General features: G+C 49.6%; 2 protein-coding genes across 2 annotated transcripts; one reads left to right on the forward strand and one right to left on the reverse strand.

The window, feature by feature from the left end:
- Positions 1-1,668: 1,668 nt before the first annotated feature.
- Positions 1,669-9,127, forward strand: RPE65 (retinoid isomerohydrolase RPE65). The gene is made up of 14 exons (XM_059853561.1): positions 1,669-1,702; positions 2,506-2,588; positions 2,891-3,041; positions 3,307-3,414; positions 3,506-3,647; positions 4,238-4,385; positions 4,651-4,732; positions 4,929-5,061; positions 5,206-5,345; positions 6,219-6,348; positions 7,200-7,314; positions 7,419-7,513; positions 7,597-7,708; positions 8,210-9,127. Exons 1-14 carry the CDS (start codon positions 1,692-1,694, stop codon positions 8,359-8,361), a joined length of 1,602 nt encoding a protein of 533 aa, XP_059709544.1. The 5' UTR covers positions 1,669-1,691; the 3' UTR covers positions 8,362-9,127.
- Positions 9,128-9,134: 7 nt separating this feature from the next.
- On the reverse strand, positions 9,135-20,183 carry LOC132330836 (biotin-dependent 3-methylcrotonyl-coenzyme A carboxylase beta1 subunit-like). Its single transcript, XM_059853558.1, has 13 exons — positions 20,113-20,183; positions 18,524-19,130; positions 16,421-16,617; positions 15,364-15,542; positions 14,504-14,584; positions 14,151-14,329; positions 13,231-13,423; positions 12,113-12,204; positions 11,772-11,928; positions 11,152-11,274; positions 10,646-10,788; positions 10,229-10,310; positions 9,135-9,327 (listed from the first exon to the last, which is right to left on the reverse strand). Exons 2-13 carry the CDS (start codon positions 19,117-19,119, stop codon positions 9,244-9,246), a joined length of 2,106 nt encoding a protein of 701 aa, XP_059709541.1. The 5' UTR covers positions 19,120-19,130; positions 20,113-20,183; the 3' UTR covers positions 9,135-9,243.
- Between the last annotated feature and the right edge of the window lie 395 nt (positions 20,184-20,578).

The following is a 20,578-nucleotide window of genomic DNA, read 5'->3' on the forward strand; positions in this document are numbered from 1 at the left end:
CTGCTCCAGCCTGGCCTTGGGCACTGCCAGGGATCCAGGGGCAGCCCCAGCTGCTCTGGGCACCTGTGCCAGGGCCTGCCCACCCTCAGAACCAGGAATTCCTTGGTACATCTGTGATCCTGAGCCTGTCAGTTCTCTCCCAAAAAACCACCATTTTCCTCCTTTTTTTGGAAAGATTTTGTAAATGAGCAACCCAAATGAGCTTCATTTTACTCTGTATTAATGATGCCTTAAAGTCCTGAGGGTAACTTTCTGCTTTCAGGGCAGGGGGTGGCTGTTCCTCCCCTGGAATATCTGTAACCAGCCTCCTCCAGCACTCAGCACCTGCCTGAACTTGCTTCCAGTGCTTCCTACCCCATTCCATGTTGCATAAATGCTTTGTTTATGTAGTGTTCCAGTTAAGTAACTTATTAGGTGAGAAGCTCACATTTCCAGGATTTGGCTTTCAAAGGCCTGCCCTCATTACTCCCAGTTCTTGATCCAGGTTATTTAATGTTCCCTTTTAATGTTTTGGCAGAACTTAGCCAAAATGGGAATAAATAGAGAAATTATAATTATGGTTCTTCAATGGAAAGGGTTAAGGGGAGGCCTCAATCAAGATCTCAGTGCAGTATCCTGGTTTTTCCTTGAGAAGCCTCAAATGAGCCCTTGTCCAAGTGGAAATGCTGCCTTGAAAGAGGGAGCAATGAAACACCACCAGAGACAGAGCCAACCCTCACGTGCTGGCTGTGGCAGCAAATGGAGCAGGGGCTGTTTAATGTCTCCTTCTGTCCCTTCAGCCCAGCTTGGGTCCCTGGAGCTGTTTCCATCTGTGTGGGAGCAGCACCTGAGTGTATGTGGTGATAAAACACCTTCATCCTCTGCCTGTGAGGGGACAGCAGGAAACTGGCATCTTGTTAATCTTTGAAATTGCTCTTTACAGCACTGTTGTTTTCATAAACGTTTTCATAAATGAATTCAAAAATAAACCACTCTTACTAGAGGTAGTTCCTAATGCTGAGTCCGGAGGAGACTGAGGGAGACCTCAGGGGCCTGAGGGACAGCTCCAATCTCTGCTCCCTGTAAAAGGGACAGGACCCAGGGACTGGCTGGAGCTGGGTCAGGGGAGGTTTAGGTTGGATTTTGGGAAAGGTTTCTCATCCAGAGGGTGCTGGCACTGCCCAGGCTCCCCAGGGAACGGGAATGGCCCTGAGGCTGCCAGGGCAGCTCCAGGAGCCTTTGGCCAGTGCTGCCAGGGATGGGATCAATGACCCTTGGGTCCTCCCAGCTCAGGAGATTCCTTGATGTTTGCCTCTGGTATTTTCTCCTCTCTTGGTGTCTCTGGTGTCACCCCACTCCTGGGGAGGCTCTGGAGGAGCTGGGATGGTCCCTGCAGAGCCGGGTGCCACCGCCAGCTCCCGGCACGGCTCCAGCGCCCTGTCCTGCTCCTCCCTGGGCTTTTTTTCTTTGTAATCACTTCTGCTTGGGAAGAATTTAGGTCTCAGAAAAACAGTGAAAGCCCCTTTTTGTGTGAACAGCAGGACAAAAGCTCCCAAAGCCCGGGGAGGATTTTGGTGCTGAAAGCCGGCTCTGTTCCCGGGGTGCTCTCATTGGTGGGGGCTGTTTTGGGATGGGCTCAGCACCCCATAAATACCCAGCACAGCTCTGGCTCCCTGCTTGGTTCTGGAGGCTCGGGCCCTTCATCAGGGAGGATGTACAGCCAGTGAGTATTCCTGAGGCTCCTCTCTGTGGGAGCACATCCCCTGTGGCACATTGGCTGGGGCAGGGGGCAGCAGGGTTTGGAGGGGAGGAGAAGTGGGCAGGTCTCCATGTCTCCATCTCACATCCCATGCCAAGGTGTGGTCCTGGTCTGGGGGAACAGACTCACCTCAACCTCACCGGTTCCAGAGGATCGACCACAATTTGGAGTAGAATAATGGAATCCTGGAATGGTTTGGGTTGGAAGGACCTTAAAGCCCATCCAGTGCCACCCCTGCCATGGGCAGAGCAACCTTCCACTGTTCCAGGTGCTCTAAGCCCTGTCCAACCTGGCCTTGGGCACTGCCAGGGATCCAGGGGCAGCCACAGCTGCTCTGGGCAGAGTTCACCAGCCTGTACCTGGTGTGTTTTCATGGGCTGTGCAGCAGATAAAATTGGAACCCAACAAATAATTCTTTGTTTCAAAAAAAAAAAAAAAAAAAAAAAAAAAGAGGGGAAAAAAAAAAAGACTTTTCCAAGAGCTGGGAGATACAAGCTGGATTTTGCTTTCTGGTGATGTGGGTGTCCTGGTTTGCTGGGCTGCAGTACGGGCTGTCCCCTCGGTGTCCCTGCCCCTCCTCACGCTCAGGACAGTTCTCAGCAGCTGTTTGGAGCCTCAGAGCCTTTCCCCATGGAAAGGTGCTTCTCCTTCCTCCCTTAAGTTCTGTGCAAGTCATGGATCATTCAGTGCAGACAGATCCCTCCCTCCCTGGGAGGAGGCTCCCAGCTGTGGCCCTGCTCTGGGCTCACCCAGCTGTGCCCTTCCAGGGTGGAGCATCCTGCTGGAGGCTACAAGAAGCTCTTTGAGACAGTGGAGGAGCTGTCCTCTCCAGTGACTGCCCACGTCACAGGTTGGTCTGGGGCCTCATCTCCTCCTGCTCTCCTTGGCTCCCACAGCTCAGGGGCTTTCAGGGCTTTACAAGGCTGGATGTGAAGGAGCTCACAGGGCTGGTGACTTGGGGTAGAGAAAGGTCAGATTGGGTGGGGAGCTCTTTAGACAAAACTGAATGTCTTGGTCCACAGCAGGTGTGAACAAATCAGACCTTGAAGAGCTCATGTGTGTTTAAACACTAAGTTTAATTAGAGAATGAAGTTTTGATTTTCTTGCTTGGTCTGATTTGCTGTGCCCATCCCAATGCTGGGTCTCCCACAGGCAGGATTCCCACCTGGCTGCGAGGAAGCCTCCTGAGATGTGGTCCTGGCTTGTTTGAGGTGGGCTCAGAGCCCTTCTACCACCTCTTTGATGGCCAGGCACTGCTCCACAAGTTCGACTTCAAGGAGGGGCACGTCACCTACCACCGAAGGTACGTGCCACTTTTCCAAGCTAAAGGAATAAATAAGGAAGCATTTGCTTGCCTGAAATGCTGGGAACAGGCTGTGCCTGTGGGAGATCCTGATTATTTTGAGTCCATGTGGTTATTGGAATTGCTTGAGCAGTGACATCACTAATCTCAGCTCCAGATGCAACGTGAGGTTGTGCCAGAGCTCTCCCGAGGTCCATCAAAGGAATGTTTGTATTTACTGCACAGCCTGCTGTCAGGTGTAACAGTTTCCCCTCCTGGCCCCCAGGTTTGTCCGGACTGACGCCTACGTGCGAGCCATGACGGAGAAGAGGATCGTGATTACGGAGTTTGGCACCTACGCCTACCCAGACCCCTGCAAGAACATCTTCTCCAGGTACCTCGGGTGGTGCACACATTGCTGGCATGTCCTACAGAGTTTCTGCTTCCCAGGAGCCCCTGACTGCCTGTTGGTTTTCTCTGCTCAGGTTTTTCTCCTACTTCAAAGGTGTGGAGGTGACGGATAACGCCCTGGTGAATGTCTACCCTGTGGGTGAGGATTACTACGCCTGTACTGAGACCAACTTCATCACCAGGATCAACCCAGACACCCTGGAGACCATCAAGCAGGTGGGTCTTTGTCCTGGGAGGACAGAGGTGTGGAGAAGGAAAATTTAAATGAAAATCATGGAGTCAGAGAATGGGTTGGGTTGGGAGGGATCTTAAAGCCCATCCAGTGCCACCCCTGCCACGGGCAGGGACACTTTCCAGTGTCCCAGGTGGCTCCAAGTCTCAGTGTCCAGCCTGGCCTTGGGCACTGCCAGGGATCCAGGGGCAGCCCCAGCTGCTCTGGGCACCCTGTGCCAGGGCCTCACCACCTTCACAGATATTCTTCCCAATATCCCACCTAACTCTGCCCTCCTGTCCCTCCATCCCTTGTCCCAGTCCCTCTCCAGCTCTCCTGGAGCCCCTTTAGGCACTGGAGGGGTCCCCCCTGAACCTTCTCCTCTCCAGACTGAACACTCCCAGCTCTCCCATGGCAGAGGGGCTCCAGCCCCTGGAGCATCTTCAAGTTGTGGTTGGAGTTTGCAAATCAGAGCCCAGTTGCAGACTTGGCGAGAAACTTCCCACATGCAGAGCAAGGATGTATTGACTCACAACACCCTGCAGAGCTTGTGCCTTCCCACCTCACTCCTGACTCTGTCCCTGCTGTTCTCCAGGTGGATCTCTGTAAATACGTGTCTGTCAATGGGGCAACAGCTCATCCCCACATTGAGAATGATGGCACTGTTTACAACATTGGCAATTGCTTTGGGAAAAACTTTGCCCTGGCCTACAACATCATCCGGATTCCTCCTCTGCAGGCAGGTCAGTCAATCCCACCTCGGAGCCAGCTGGGAAACTTTTCCCTTATGAATAATTTCTTTGTCCTTTAAATGAACTTTGTTATCGAGTTAAGCTTTTTCTAAGCTCCTTTTTTTTTTTTTGTCTTTTAATGTTTTATTTAAGTCACTTCCAGGTGGCTTCTAAATGATGAGTTTTGTGTTAAAGGCAGGAATTTGCTGGGTAGAGGCTGTAAGTGCAGACCAAGTGTGGGTGAGACCTTCATAACCTCTCACCTGTCGCATTCCAGACAAGGAAGACCCCATGAACAAGTCCGAGGTGGTGGTGCAGTTCCCCTGCAGTGACAGGTTTAAGCCCTCCTATGTCCACAGGTAACATTCCAAGGGGTCAGCAGGTCAGCTGGAACCAGGGACTAGTTTTCACATGTAATCAGCAATTAAAATTAGGTGATTAACCAAAATCATGGTCATTCTGAGTGATGATCCATGTGTTTAAGATAAGCAACTCCACGGTTTTTGTCCAAACTGACCCCAGTGAGCCTGATGTGCTCCCTGCCTTTCCCAACAGCTTTGGGCTGACCCCAAACTACATTGTGTTTGTGGAGACACCAGTGAAAATCAACCTCCTCAAGTTCCTCTCCTCCTGGAGCCTGTGGGGAGCCAACTACATGGACTGCTTTGAGTCCAACGAGACCATGGGGGTAAGTAAGCATGGGGGTAAGACCATGGGGGTAAGTAAGTCATCCCAAACTGGGCTGGACTGGGCAGCCAGACCTGGCTTGGGAGGTCCCTTGGCTTCACCTTCCTTTCCCTGAGCCTAAGCCCAGCTGCTGTGTGGTTTCCAGGTGTGGCTTCACGTGGCAGAGAAGAAGAAAGGCAGGCTCCTCAACCTCAAGTTCCGCACCTCGGCCTTCAACCTCTTCCACCACATCAACACCTACGAGGACAACGGGTTCCTGATCGTGGACCTGTGCACCTGGAAGGGGTGAGGCCAAGGGTCCCTGGGCACCACAACTGCCCCTTGCACCACACACACCCCTCCCTGCCCTGGCACGTCCCTGCTGGGACCTCTGGCACTTCCACCAACCCATTTAACATCCAACACGTGGTGACATGTAGACTATACAGCACTGAGCTCTCCAGAGCTGCAGGGAGCCTGATTGACTCTCATTTTCCAGGAAAAAAATATTTTTATCTGTTATTTACTTTTATCTTTAAGAAATGTTAGTGACTGGTGAAGGGTTGATGCTATTCTGGCTCCTGGGGCTGCAATGAGCAGGGCGTGTGTGAGGCTTGAACGCTGCTCTTCATGTAAACACAGAAATGTGGCACTGAAATGATGAAGCTCAACCCTGTGTTGGCTGCATACCCAGGACACCCTGAGCTGAGCTGATCCTAGCACAGAATCACAGAATTCCAGACTGCTTTGAGTTGGAAGGGACCATAAAACTTATCTTGTTCCACCCCCTCCCATGAGCAGGGACACTTTCCACTACCCCAAGTTGCTCCAAGCCCCTTCCTGTGCCTGTGCTGAACACCAGCAGTTGCTGGGTTTTCCTGACAGGGGCTGTGGTGCACACACAGCTCAGCTCTGCTGAGGAGCTGGACTGGGGCTTCTGGCACTCTGTTCTGCCCCATCCCTGGCAGTGACCAAGACCAGGCTGGATGGAGCTTGGAGCACCCTGGGATAGTGGAAGGTGCTCCTGCTCATGGCAGAGGCTGGGACAAGATAAACATTAAGGCCCCTCCCAACCCAAATCATTCTATGCTTCTGTTAATTTTAGGCAAAAACCACCTACACTTCCCCCACACTTGCAAAGCCCAGCTGTGTCTCTCTCTGTGGTGCTGTTTGGTGCAGGTTTGAGTTTGTCTACAACTACCTGTACCTGGCCAACCTCCGGGCCAACTGGGACGAGGTGAAGCGGCAGGCGGAGAAGGCGCCGCAGCCCGAGGCCCGCAGATACGTCCTGCCCCTGAGCATCGACAAGGTACTGGAGGCTGCTCCTCTCCCTGCCAGGCCTCCTGCCCCACTTACTTCAAATTCAACCTTTTCATTAAGAGAGCAAAGTTTAAGTATGGGCTTTCAGAGAAACTTTGTATTTTCTTTAGCTGATCAATGTTTTTCTAGTTTATTTATGTGGTTGCCAAGAGATGTTGTGGCTGCCCCATCCCCTGGAAGTGTCCAAGGCTGGGCTGGATGGAGCTCTGAGTAACTGGTCTAGTGGAAGGTGTCCCTGCTCATGGTGAGGAAAATGAGCTGAGCTTTAAGGTCCCTTCCAACCCAAACTCTTTGATGATTCCATGTGTTACTGTTCATGGCAGAGCCTGTGGGGCAGCAGTTAATACCAGATCTGCTCATAGCACAGAAGGGAGCAGGCACAGCCCAAGCATGTGTGGTTAAATCCTCCAGCCCTCGGTGTGAGGTCCCTGGAGCAGCCAGCCTGGCACAGACAGAGCTCTCTGGCTGGCAGCTGCTGGGTTCCTTTCCATGACCCTGCTCGTGGTGGCTGGTGGGTGGGCCGAGGGCTGCTGGGGACCGGTCAGCAGAGCCTCTCACGGAGCTCACTGGGCTGTGGATCAAGTAAGAAGTGCAAGCCCACGTGGCAGTGCTTAATGAAACCTCTGAATGCCTCCAGCAGGGAGGGAAGCTGTGGTTAGGCTGAGGAACAGGACAGTTCCTGCAGCACTGCCAAGCACACGGCAGCAGTCGCCTCCTGCCACTCCTGAGGCTCTGCCACATGTCTCTGCCTTCCCTGCTCAGTGCTGTTTGCTACAGTTCTGTGCAAATAAACCAAAACTCTTCTCCAGTCTCTTGGGTATTTATTTCTCTTTGTCACAGGCTGACACAGGGAAGAACCTGGTCACCCTGCCCTACACGACAGCCACAGCGACCCTGCGCAGTGATGAGACCATCTGGCTGGAGCCAGAGGTGATTTTCTCAGGGCCGCGTCATGGTACGATGACAGCCCAGCTCCCCCAGGTCACAGCAGCCACGTGCTGCCTGCACACTGTGTCCCACTAACCCTCAGCATTTACACCCCTTTGCTTTTCCTTGTAGCCTTTGAATTCCCCCAGATCAACTACAGGAAGTACGGAGGGAAGCCGTACACGTACACCTACGGGCTGGGGCTGAACCACTTTGTCCCAGACAGGGTAACTATCAGCCAACGGGGGATGCCTTTAATTTGGGGACAAAAAGGAGTATTTCTGAGCTCTGTGGTTGTCCCCACCTTTAGCTTTGCAAGCTGAACGTGAAAACCAAGGAGACCTGGGTGTGGCAGGAGCCGGATGCGTACCCGTCGGAGCCGATCTTTGTTTCCCACCCGGATGCGCTGGAGGAAGATGATGGTAATGCTGGGGGGTGGCAGCACTGGGATTGGGATTGGGACTAGGATTGGGATTGGAACTGGGAAGGGCTGGCTGCAGGGCTGTGCAGCAGTTGGGCCGGGCAGAGCCTGCAGGCAGCTCCTGGATGAGATGGGACAGGTGCTAACACTGGAGGGAAATTTCTGAGGAAACACAGGAAAACCAAAACTAAAATAATAATATTTTTGGGTTGGGAGGGACCTTAAATCTCATCCTGTTCCACCCCCTGCCTTGGGCATGGACACCTTCCACTGTCTCAGGTTGCTCCAAGCCTTGAACCTGGCCTTGGACACTTGCAGGGCTGGGGCAGCCACAGCTTCCCTGGGCAGCCTGTTCTGTGTCCCTGCCCGTGTCCCTCAGCATCGATGACACTCCCGGGATTTCTGGTGCCCCGAGTGCCAGGGCTGCTCTCGCCTTGCCCAGCCGGGGTCAGACACAGCCCACACCCACCTGGGCCACACCCACCGTGTTCTTACCTTGCAGGGGTGGTGCTGAGCATCGTGATCAGCCCGGGGGCAGGGCCCAAGCCAGCCTACCTCCTCATCCTCAGCGCCAAAGACATGAGCGAGGTGGCCAGGGCCGAGGTGGAGGTGAACATTCCCGTGACATTCCATGGGCTCTTCAAGAGAGCGTGAGCACAAACAGCAACACCTGGCCCGGACTTCTTCCAGCTCCAAAAGGTGCAGTCTCCGTTTACAGGTGACCCAAACTCCTTCCACAGCCCTTTGCATTTGGGGGGCTGCTTAACTCAGATCAAGCAGTTCAGTCTTGTCAATGATTCTTCAAAATGGTTAATCAGGTATTTTTTAAATGCAGCCTTCGGTATCATTTCCAGTTAAACCGCAAGTTGGGGGTGGTGGAGAGGTTCTGTTTATGCAAAATTAAACTTTGTAGCTGCAGCAGAGTGAAAGAAGCTGAAAGAGCAGAAAGTAACCTCAACACTTTTACATGTGGTAACATTGTGTACAACTGGCTGTGCTCTGTTACATGGTTGAGAATTTTTAGCCTATACTGAGGGATTTTGGATTTAATCATCATCCTGGTCATTGCTGCAGTATCCTCAGAGGAATCACAGAGGAGTTTTCCACAGCTGCTTTGGGAATCCCAAGAGGGTGGCAGGCAGAGTTTTGTTCTTCACCCAAGCTGCAAACTGCACACCTTCCCTTGTGTGTTTGCTCCTTTCCCTTTCTTTTGTCCAAGTGCAGTTCCTTGATTTCTGGATTTCACATTAAAACATGGACATGAAAAAAAATCAAGCAATTGTTACCCCTTGGGCTGACTTTCTTCCTTAGAGTGCTACAGATGTTCAGCTTAATCCTTCCTTCTCCCAAAATAAACTTTCAGCTGATGTTAAAAGAGGTTATTGTTGAGAATAAAAACTTCCTGCCAGCAGATTTAAAATCTGGGATTCTTGTTTTTTCTTCAATTGTTCAACACTTTTATTAATGGTATCAAAGAATTAGAAAGTCTTTACACTCAGAGTTCTGGTAGAGGGTTCTGGTTTGAGGGGGCTGCCGTTACATCCTGATGATGGGATGGGGACGGGGAGACACAGCCTGGTACTTCTTCTGTTCCATGATCTCCAAGCACTGGGCAATCACCTAATTAAAAACAAAAAACAATATAAACAATGAGCCCCAAACAAAAAAAACCCCAACCAGTACAACTCATTAGTTCTGCACTTATTTGTTCCTTTTGTGAAACACTGAACAAGGTAAAATGAACAGTTCAACTCTCTCTTATTTTCATGTGTAGCTCATAAAGTGGGAATTTCAGGGCTCTAGGACTTAAAAAACTTCTTGGTGCTCTCCCATTATCAAAGTTCCCATAAACACCATGAAAACATTTATCATCCACATCGTTCCATAAATATGCACCATATTTAGAAGGGTTGTGTTGTGATTTAAGCCCAGCTGAAACCAGGACAGATTGAGATTTTCAAGTAAACAAACTTCAGAAGTGAAGAGAGGATTTTTATTGCTAATAAACAATCTAACAAGGAAAAAGAAAAGAACAAAGGCAGCAGCTTTCAGAAAGAACCTAATGAAGGGAGGGATGTCTGCCAATTTCAAATCAATAAAAAGGCAGGGGAGCATCCCAAATGCACATAGCAAATTTAAAGCAGGAAGAGAAAATTGTGAAAAGCAACATCCTAGGGTAAAAGAATGTTTTGGAAACAAAAGGAATTCTGAGGAGCCTGAACTCCAAAGAGTGAAGACATGGGTAATTATATGGAAAAAAGGGGTTCAGATGCAGATTCAAATTATGGTAAAGTCAAAGGAGAGGCTCAGTGAGGAAATGCTGCAGTCCAGTAACCAGAATTCAAGAGCAACTTTTTGGATAAACTAATGGGGAAGAGACAGGATGAGAATTACAGAAAGAAATTCCATGGAGTGAGAAGTGGGAGCCCCAGGTCTGGAATCAGCACATTGCCAACCCTGAGTGAGTCATGTTCACCCACTGTGAGACTGGAGAACAAAATGTCCAAATAGGAAAACCCACCTTCCTGGTGTCTTGAGGTAGAATGATCCCATCATCCCAGAGCCTGGCAGAGGAGTAAAAGGCACTGCTTTCTTCCTCTAGCCTGGAGAGGGCAGAGAATTGAACAGGCTTAAAAGCACAATAAAAACAGGAGAGCAGCAAAAAGAAGTTACAGATGAAACAGGAAAATCCATCCACCTGAAGAGAATGGGCAGCACTGCTGTTAAAATTAGTCAGAAATCAGCAAATAACCAGCTGACCATTCTGCAGTAATGGGAAGACCCTAACAGAAAGACATTGAACTACATGGAAATTTAAAATATTTTTGCAGTAGATCCATGTTTGTTTCATTAGTCAGGATGTGTTGCTCTGTAAGATGAACAAAAGTAGGTAATTTAACAATGAAATCCCTGTCAGGTTGATATTGAGTGTCCTTACTTTGCCTTCAGCTGTTTTAGCTCCAGTTCCTCTCCTGTCCAGTCCCCAGCTGGTGGAACTGTGGGGAAATGTTGAGAATCCACAAGACCAACTCTTGCATTGGGCCACAGGAACAGAAAGTTTGGACTGAATGATCTCCCACACTACAATGAAAAAACCAAAGAACAGAACAAACCCACTGAGATGAATCATAAAAAGTGTCTGTGGGATGAAACAACCAAGGGCAAGGTAGGACAGGTGGATTTGTATGAGGAGAGACACCCTGTGCTAGGAACCACCACCTCCCCACTGCCTTCAATATTTCTATTGTAATACTTCATTTTGAATTCCAAGCACTTCCATGTTTAATTCTTCCATGTTTGCTTCTCAGCAATCGCATGCATTGTTGCATTTCTTACTTAAATATGAGTTCAGAGCTCAGTTCCCCAGCTGTGTTTTAGAGAAGCAGTGACACTTGAGCAGTGTGACAGGTGTGTCCCCAAGCCCTGGGCTGGTGCCACCCATACCATGACGTAGCTGTCACTCCCAAAACAGCCTCCAATGACAATGGTTATTTTGGGAACAGCAGCACAGGCAACTGCAGCCATCATGGAGGCCTGGGCCTTCAGCCTGTTGGAATGAGCTTCTGCCTGGAATAAAAATCGAAATTTTAGGTCCTTTAAGACTTTATTCTAGATTCTTTCCACCCCCAACAAACTTGCATTTCTAAATTATTTATTTATTTATTTGCCATTCTGCAGAAACACATCTGGGATCTAATGGAGGTTTTACTTCCCTTAGCCCAGGACAAATCCTACTGGGCTTTAATGCCTTCACTTTCAAAAGAGAAATAGCCAATTTTCTGGAGTGCAGAGTTAGCAGAGGAATCAATAAGCTGTATTTCAATGTCAAAAAGCAAATCCCAGACTTTCCAGCCTGCCTTGCTAACTGAACAGTATCATTTTATATCAGCATCCAGGCCTGCTTAAAATTCAAGTGAGAAAATTCTTAAATCCTTCCCCGTTAGCAAAGTCATTACAAAGCTTCATCAACTGTTTTCCTAACAGCTAATAATTCTGAAAATGTGACTTTAGACCCAACAAGAACTAAGAGTTGTTTGAAATGCATTGAAGCAAACATGCCATACCTGTGAGATGCTTGCAGGCCCTGCTGGCTGTGGAGCAGTGTTTTGGAGGAAGAGGATGGGAATTCCCCTCTGGCCACAGAGCTGGACAAAGTGACTGCCCTTGAGAGCAGCATCGTGAGCCAGGTCCCCATTGCTGGCCACTATCCCCACCAAGTGCCTACAGAACAAACATGGACAGTTGGACTCCATGATCTGAGAGGTCCTTTCCAACCTCAGTAATTCCATGATTCTCCCTTTTGAGCCCTAGGAATGACTGGAGTGGTGTGGAACCTGCTGAGGCCACAAAAGCTCTCGAGAAATGCACGTGCATCCATTTGGATGGGGAATGCTCCCAGCCATACCCTTCCACATGGCCAAATCCTGTCACTAACGTTGTCCCATAAGTAGCCTTGAATTCCTGGAATCTGCTTCCATCCAGCAGCCGGCTCAGGATCTGCAAAGGAATACACAGACTTGACTTGACTAGAGAATTTGAGGTGAAAATAGGAGAGTTCTGCTAAAAATGCCCTGTTCAAACAGTAACAGACCTGACTTATGCAAGATGAGCACAGAGGGTCTTTGGGTGACTTGCTAAATGCTCAATATGCACAAACCATCCAATTGGTGTTTAGTTTAATTACCAACTGTGTATTTTAAGACAAAGGTCAACTCCAAAATTATTTTAGTTTTACAAAGCAGAGCTGTTCCTGTGCATAAAAATGTAAAATAGCAAAAACCAAACCCCAGCGTGTGCAGTTTCAGATTTTGTGCATCAGAAATGATTGGTTCATATGGCTCATGCTTTTCTCCAACACAGCTAAAAGCTGCCTTCAAAGCTTTCTACAGTCAATTCCCTCACATGCAGGGATCTACCACTGGAAAAGGCACTGCATTCACATCTATGGAGACAAAATCTCATGTAGAACACAATGGAAACAGCCTGGGCAGCTCTGCATGTCTCTGCTTAAGCTTTAGTGTACGTCCCAACCTCAAACAAGTTTGATTTGAGCTGTGTTGTTTTTTCAGTCAGTAATTTCACCATTTCTTTTACATTATTTGAATGCTTGGGGGGAAGAAACAAAAGGGCAGGGGAAGGGAAACACAGATATTAAAGGGGTGTATGTTCTCAAGGCAGCCAACCCAGTGCAAGACATAAAGAAATCATCCCAACAGTGCACGGAATCAGCTGGGCAGCATTGGCACAAACTGGGATTATTTTATCTCCAGCAGGATTTCAGATATTTAAATATTTTTATAATAAACATTTAAATATTTTCTATAATAAATATAAATTATTTATTATAAATATTTTAATAATAAATTTAAATATTTTCTATAATCCCACAGAACTGTTTCCCTCCTGCTTTGTTTCAGGCTTAAGACAGGCTGGCAACAGATGAGGTAATAATTCAGAATAACATCTGGAGATGTGGGACAGAGCAGAGCCAAGGATGCAGGAATGAAATCCCTGTTTCCTTACCAGTTTGACAGGAAGAGTGCAGCTGTAACCCAGTGGTGCCAGGCCCAGGAGCTCCTCAGGGCTGTACAAGGGACTGTCAGGCTCCCTGTCCTGCTCTGGCACTGGCTCACAGTTTAAGGTACAGACAACGTTACGGATGCACTCATAGGCCTCCTCTTCTGAGGGTGCAAAATGGTCACTGCAGCCACTGACTCTAGGAGAGAGACATTAATTAGCACTGAATTAATGAGTTCTGAATCCCGAGAGAAAACCCAAACTCTAGGAAAAAAGCTGAGACTCTCCAAATGCCCTGTGGAAATACTGTCATTTGTTTCTGTATGAATGAGCTGAAAGCAGGCACTCAGTGGAATTTCTGGGCAGTCCAATCTCAAATTAAATTCACAGTAAGGAGCTGATCTTCCCCATGACTTTTGTGTTTATCTGGATTAAAGAAAGACCTTGGGATTTATTTTTTGTGATGCTGTTGTTGCAGACAATACCAAAAAAGGAAAAGAGGAAAGCAAATTTCACGAATTATTTCAAACTAAGTGGTTGCAGCCAAGATATAAGGACAGGAATGTATTCCACATAGCATAATTGGGTCAAATATGTGTATTCTGGAAAACACTTGGAAAAGAGGAGATAGCATCCCTCTTCTGTAGCTGCTCCCTGTGAGGCATAGAGGAGATTACTTGCCTGAAGTTGTTCAAGAAGTATGTGGAACAATAGAGATCCAAATCCAACCTGTCCAGTCCCTGCCTCACCCCATCAATAACTTCATTTTACTTCCATTTGGCTGATTTAACCCAAACCCCTGAACCCGAGAAGGCAAGCCAGTGTAACCACAGGTTCCACTCTTAGCCCTGCTCTGAAATGCCAATGCCACGTTCCTTTCAGGCTGAGAGTGCTGAATTCCCTGCTTTTGAGACTACTCCACATACTGTGAGTGAAGCCTGGCTCCTCCAAGCTCCTCAGGAGAGACATCTTCTCCTGTGGCAGCTTTCACCAGGGGTGGCCCAGCAAGGAACAGTGTCCCAATTTTATCAATGATCACGGATTCCTCGGCCATGGTGGGCACGTAGGCACCTCCAGCCACACAGGAGCCACACACCACAGCCACCTGAGGGGACACAGACACAGCAGTGCTGGAGAGGGGACAGGAAAGGCAAAACCAAGCCCAAAGTTGTTTCAGAAATGCAGAAAGTGCTAAATAACAGCTTGGGAAACAAACCAGAAAATTTACTACCCATTTACACATTTCCTACACCCCCTTGCACTCCCCATGCCACTGTACCTGAGGGATTCCCATGGCAGACATGATTGCCTCGTTGTAGAAAACCCTGCCACCATGCAGCTTGTCAGGAAACAGCTCTGACTGAGGGGCAGGGAAAAGAAAAAGGGATTTTTAATGGTAACTACAAAAGCTGATGCTTCCTCTTCACTCCATTCATTCCCAAACACACCAAAACTGCCACTGGACAAGGTCCCCATTAATAATCACTCCTGAGCCTTTCATGTACAGAATTCATTATGGTATTTTATTCTTTTATATGTGGTCAAATACCCCAAAAATACCTATTTGTTTTGAAAGCACAGGTTAAGTTTCATGATTTTTTCTGAAATCAATTTATTCTACACAAACTGACTGTAAATGTGGGAAGGGAAGGGCAGTTCTACTTCATCTGTGAAATGCCTTCATCAGTTTCCTTTTTTACTTAGTTTTGGATACAATTCCAGGTAAACTTCCAGGTAACTTTTACAATTTAATAATTTTAATTAACTTTAAAATTCCAGGTAAATTCTCCTGTGTGCTTGCCCTCAGTTGGAGAGAGAACAACTACAGTCTCTATGACAGGATGATCTCTTTGAACCTGTTCAAATTCTTATTTTGCAGTCAGAATTGCAAAAACTCCACTTTTAAAGGCCACAGAGCTTAGTGCACCACTGGCACAAAGAGGACAATAAAATACAGAACACTTTAGAGATTCTGGAGTGAAAATTGACACCTCCCACTATGTACTCCTTTATCAGACACAAAAGCAGTTCAGCACACTCACTGGAGTTTCTAACCTCTGATCAGGTGGGAGGTGCAGGACTAGCCCAGGTGGTGAAATAAATACTGATATTTTCTGCTCTGCAGAGTGCCAGCAGTACCTGCAGGGGTAGGAAGGCTCCCCCACTGTCCACCAGGTGCACAGACAGCAGCCTGTTCTCCATGGCAATCTCCTGGGCTCTCAATTGCTTTTTCACTCCAATGGGGTAAATGGTTCCTCCTTTCACAGTGGCATCACTTGCAATGAAGACACACCAGATCCCACAGATTCTGCCAATTCCTGTGAGCAGTACCACAGATATTTATCAGGACTCTCTAAAGCAACAGGCAAAGCAAGGGGGGCAAACCTTTTCAGGAGTTTTTCGCAGTAATGCTACACCAAGAAGCTCCAAGTTAACTTGAAAATACCACACAGGGAAGACATCTACAGTTTTCTCTGGAATGAAGAGAGTATTAAAAAAATTAATCAAAATGACAGAAGAACCTTAAATAAATTTACTTACTTCTGGTGACAATGTAACAGAAAAAAATACACTGTAACTCCCAACCCTTGAGATAAAAGGGAAGGCAATTTAAAATTACCCCTATAAAACTGAAAAATTTAACAATCTGTGACGAAACAAAGGGTTTTCATACCGTTCTTCTAGTTACTTTTTAAACTGGAACCACTCTTCTAAATGCAATCTTGCTGATATTGAATGAAATTGAATTTCATTGAATTTCAATGAATTTTCATTTTGAAGAGTTGTTTCAGTTTAGAGAGACAATGTCTGCATAGAAAATGCAATTGTCTGTGATTTGAAAAGCACTTCAAAATGTATGTCACAGCTCCTGTCTCTCACAGCAACTTTGTCCTCTCTCTTTTAAGAGGCAACAGCTGATTTGACACATCACCCTACATTTCTATGAGACAAAAATTAGTAAGTGGTAAGTAGAATTACTAAATCTAGAAGAAATTAAAAACTGTTCTTTCAAAGGTTTCTCCCATTATTGTAAAACAGCAGTGGCTGACTCTTCCCTGTTGAGAATAAGAACTGGATAAAACCAGCGATCACTCTTCCTAGGAAAGCACTTCAGACACTAAAATACCCCATAACCTTTATTCCATGCATCCTTTCCCCCCCGTTTCCCTCTCCCAGAGCCCCAACCTCCCATTACCCGTGAGGCAGCCGGCCGCAGGGACATTCCCGTAGGGCATGTGCAGCCCTGCCAGCGGGGACAGCTCCAGGAAATCCGCATCGTCCAGCAGCAGCCGCAGGCGCTCCCGCACGAACACCTTCTTGTTGCGCTGCGTGTGCCGCAGGATGGCGTCTTCTCCCCCTCCTTCCTTCACCCTCTCCAGCAGCTCCGAGTACCTGATGGAAAAAACTCAAAGTTTGGAACAAAGCTGGAGGGGAGGGATGGCTTCCAGAGGGACAGGGACAGGGGGAGAGGTGGGGCTGGAGGAGCCTCAGGAGCTCAACACGGCCCAGTGTAGGTCCTGCCCTGGGCCAGGAAAATCCCAAGGACAAACACGGGCTGTGGGAGAAGGGATGGAGAGAAGACTGGGAGGATTTGGGGTGTTGGTGGATGAGAAGCTCATCCTGCCCTGTCCAGAGGAGGTCCTGGAGCTGCTGCAGGGCTGGAGCCAGGCTGGGACACCTGGGGGTGCTCACCTGGAGAGGAGAAGGATCCAGGGAGAGCTCAGAGCCCCTGGCAGGGCCTGAAGGGGCTCCAGGAGAGCTGGAGAGGGACTGGGGACAAGGCCTGAGGGACAGGACCCAGGGAATGGCTCCAACTGCTAGAGGGCAGGGCTGGATGGGAGATTGGGAATTGGGATTGTTCCTGGGAGGGTGGGGAGGGGCTGGGATGGAATTCCCAGAGTAGGTGGGGCTGCCCTGGATCCCTGGCAGTGCCCAAGGCCAGGCTGGACACTGGGGCTGGAGCACCTGGGACAGTGGGAGGTGTCCCTGCCATGGCAGGGGTGGCACTGGGTGGGCTTTGAGGGCCCTCCTGACACAAACCATTTTCCTTACAAGTTACCCTTTAGCAGATTGAGCTTAAATATATTGCACAGTTTTCACACAAATGGTGTGAAAAAAAAGATAAATTCACATTTTCAGATTATTGTTTTTCCACGGTGTAGTAAAAAGCAAAGGTCTATTATTTAAAGCCAACATTTCGCTTTTGTTATCCAAAAAATTGCTAAATAAAGCCAATTATATAATATATAGTAATGAGGCTTTCATAATGTGCCTGTCCTAATGCAGCATGAACCTCCATGTTCCACGTGCTTGGCTGGAATAATCCAGCCAAAAGCTTCCTCTGTCAGGTCCTGCAACAAGTTTATCTGACAAAAATCAGTAACTGGGAATACAATACTAAATCTGGAAGATATACTAAAAGCAGGGAACACTGCAGTGTCACAGGGAGGAAGTGATTACCCAAAGGTATTGTCAGGGCCGTACCACGTACAGGTAAAAAGCTGAATAAACAATAAACAAATGTGGTATCTCAACTTTGGTCTTAAATAAACCAAGTTCTTCCTTTATTTCAAACACATTTTTCCCTAGATGCATCACCTTTAACTGTAAATGTTGTTTGACACAAAGACTCACACAGCACTTTGGGTGTGACTCTGTGATCTGAGCGTGGCTCCCTGCACGGAGGCTGGAAAAACTTTGGAGGAACAGGATTTTACTCATGTCCTCAATGCCACCACAGGAGGGCACAGTGTGTTTTCCAAAGCTCTGCTTCCAGCTCGTGGATCACTCCCCTGAACAAAGGCCTTTGCAATTTTGCCATCTGATCTTTCGGGACAAACACATAAAACACATTTTGTTATTTTATCTGTAGATGATGATGGACAGCAGCACCATCCCCTACTCTGTCAGGAGTGTGTGAGTCACCATTTACGTCTTTGTATTCAAAATGCAACACGAAACAAATGTTACGTAGGTCTGTAAAAAGTATTTCTTGGCAATATATGCAAAACAACACATGGCACTGTTTTAAATAGTTTGCACCTCGAATTTGGGTATTTCAGTCAACATTGCACAGACTGGTTTGTGTTGGAAGGGACCTCAGAGCTCATCCAGGGACACCAGGCTGCTCCAAGCCCCATCCAACCTGGCCTTGGACACTTCCAGGGATTGGGCAGCTACATTGCTCCATGGGGCAAATATTGTCCCATGCTTAAAGTCCCCAAAGTGCCCTTAAGTGACTCTTACACTATGTCACAAATAGCAACGCTCTAAAAACCCCACAAAACCACTTTATTACCTTTTAATCACAGCCTCGCTGTTCCTTAAATTCTCTTGGAACACATGTCGGTACATGGCAGGGACACGTCCGTCTAGAACTGGGAATGTTTTGGGATGGTGCCTGGATTTGGGTTTATTGCTTAAAAACCGGTGGGGAGGCAGGTGCTGTGTCCTTCCCCAGCCCTGCCCCGGCAGCGGCAGCTCCCGATATTCCCTCTGGAGCAGGTGGGTCGGGGCTTTCTCCCGATATTCCCTCTGGAGCAGGCGGGTCAGGGCTTTCTCCCGATATTCCCTCTGGAGCAGGTGGGTCGGGGCTTTCTCCCGATATTCCCTCTGGAGCAGGCGGGTCGGGGCTTTCTCCCGATATTCCCTCTGGAGCAGGCGGGTCGGGGCTTTCTCCCGATATTCCCTCTGGAGCAGGCGGGTCGGGGCTTTCTCCCGATATTCCCTCTGGAGCAGGCGGGTCGGGGCTTTCTCCCGATATTCCCTCTGGAGCAGGCGGGTCAGGGCTTTCTCCCGATATTCCCTCTGGAGCAGGCGGGTCAGGGGCTGCAGCGGCACGGAGGGCCCGGGGCGCCGCCGGCCCAGGGCGCACAGCGCGACCGGGCTCCACATCGCCCCGAGAGCTGAGGGACAACGAGTGACAGGAATTAAAGAGCAGGTTCCCTCGGCTGGGTGGCAGCGCGGCCCCTTGGCCTCGGGCGCGGGTCATGAGGGGACGCCCTGACTCCATTGTGCCGTGAGGGGACACCCCCGGTGCCTGCCCTGCCGCAGGGGCCGTGAGGGGACACCCCTGTTCCCGTAGGTGACATGAAGGGACGCCCTGACTCCATTCTGCCGTGAGGGGACACCCCTGTTCCCGTAGGTGACATGAGGGGACGCCCTGACTCCATTCTGCCGTGAGGGAACACCCCTGTTCCCGTAGGTGACATGAAGGGACGCCCTGACTCCATTCTGCCGTGAGGGGACTCCCCTGTTCCCGCAGGGGACATGAGGGGACGCCCTGACTCCAGCCCTGCACTGGGGCTGGAGAGGCGATACTCCCGACTCCTGTCTTCCCGCAGGGGTCGTGAGGGGACACCACTGGTTCCCGCTTTGATACGGGGGTCGTGAGGAGCCACTTTGACTCCAGTCGGTCGTGAGGGGACACCTCTGTTCCTGCGGGGCCCGTGAGGGGACACCCCGGTTCCTGTGGGGGCCGTGAGGGGACACCCCGGTTCCTGCAGAGGCCGTGAGGGGACACCCCTGTTCCTGCGGAGGCCGTGAGGAGACACACTTGTACCCGCGGGGACCGTGAGGGGACACTCCGGTTCCTGTGGGGGCCGTGAGGGGACACCCCTGTACCCGAGGGGACCGTGAGGTAACAGCCCCGGTCCCTGCCGTGCCACGGCAGCCGCGAGGGGACAGCCCCGCTCCGGGCCGGGCGGGGTGGGCCCAGCCGGGCCTGCGGAGCGCGGCGGGGCCGGGACCGGGGCCGCCCGGGCCGGGTAGGGAGCGCGGGGCCGCGGCCTCTCGGCCGGTGCTCCCCGGCCCCCACCGGCCCCACTCCCCGCCCGCCCCGTGCCCGCCAGGGCCCGGCCGACCCTGCCGCCACCGCCCCTTCCTTACCCGGCTCGGTCCCCGCCCGTCTCTCGAGGCGGCTCCGCAGAGCGGCCCGCCCCCGGTGTGCTGCGCCCTCGGTATCCTGTGTCCCGTGCCATGTGTGTCCTCTGTCCCTGGTGTCCTGTGCCCCCAGTGTCCTATGCCCGGGGCATCCTTTGTCCCTGCCGTCCCATGCCCCGAGTGTCCTGAGCTCTGGGTGTCCTCTTCCTTGTGTGCCCTGTGCCCCCGGTGTCCTCTCTGAAATTCAGTTTATCATTAGAATATTGAAACGAATTTGATTTTTCTCTTTCCACACCTCATCCCATCTCTGGGCTGCTTTGGCTTGCTATTGTCAACCATGGCACAACATTCTAGAAATTACTGTGTGTGTTGCCTTTCAGTGCCTTCATTAAAATGCATCTCTGCCAGGGAGCTCTTTATCTGTATTATACATATTAATAAGGCTGGGTAGCAATAATTAAGGGATGACTAA

The sequence above is a fragment of the Haemorhous mexicanus genome, chromosome 9 (assembly GCF_027477595.1).
Source record: "Haemorhous mexicanus isolate bHaeMex1 chromosome 9, bHaeMex1.pri, whole genome shotgun sequence".
NCBI classification, from domain to species: Eukaryota; Metazoa; Chordata; class Aves; order Passeriformes; family Fringillidae; genus Haemorhous; species Haemorhous mexicanus.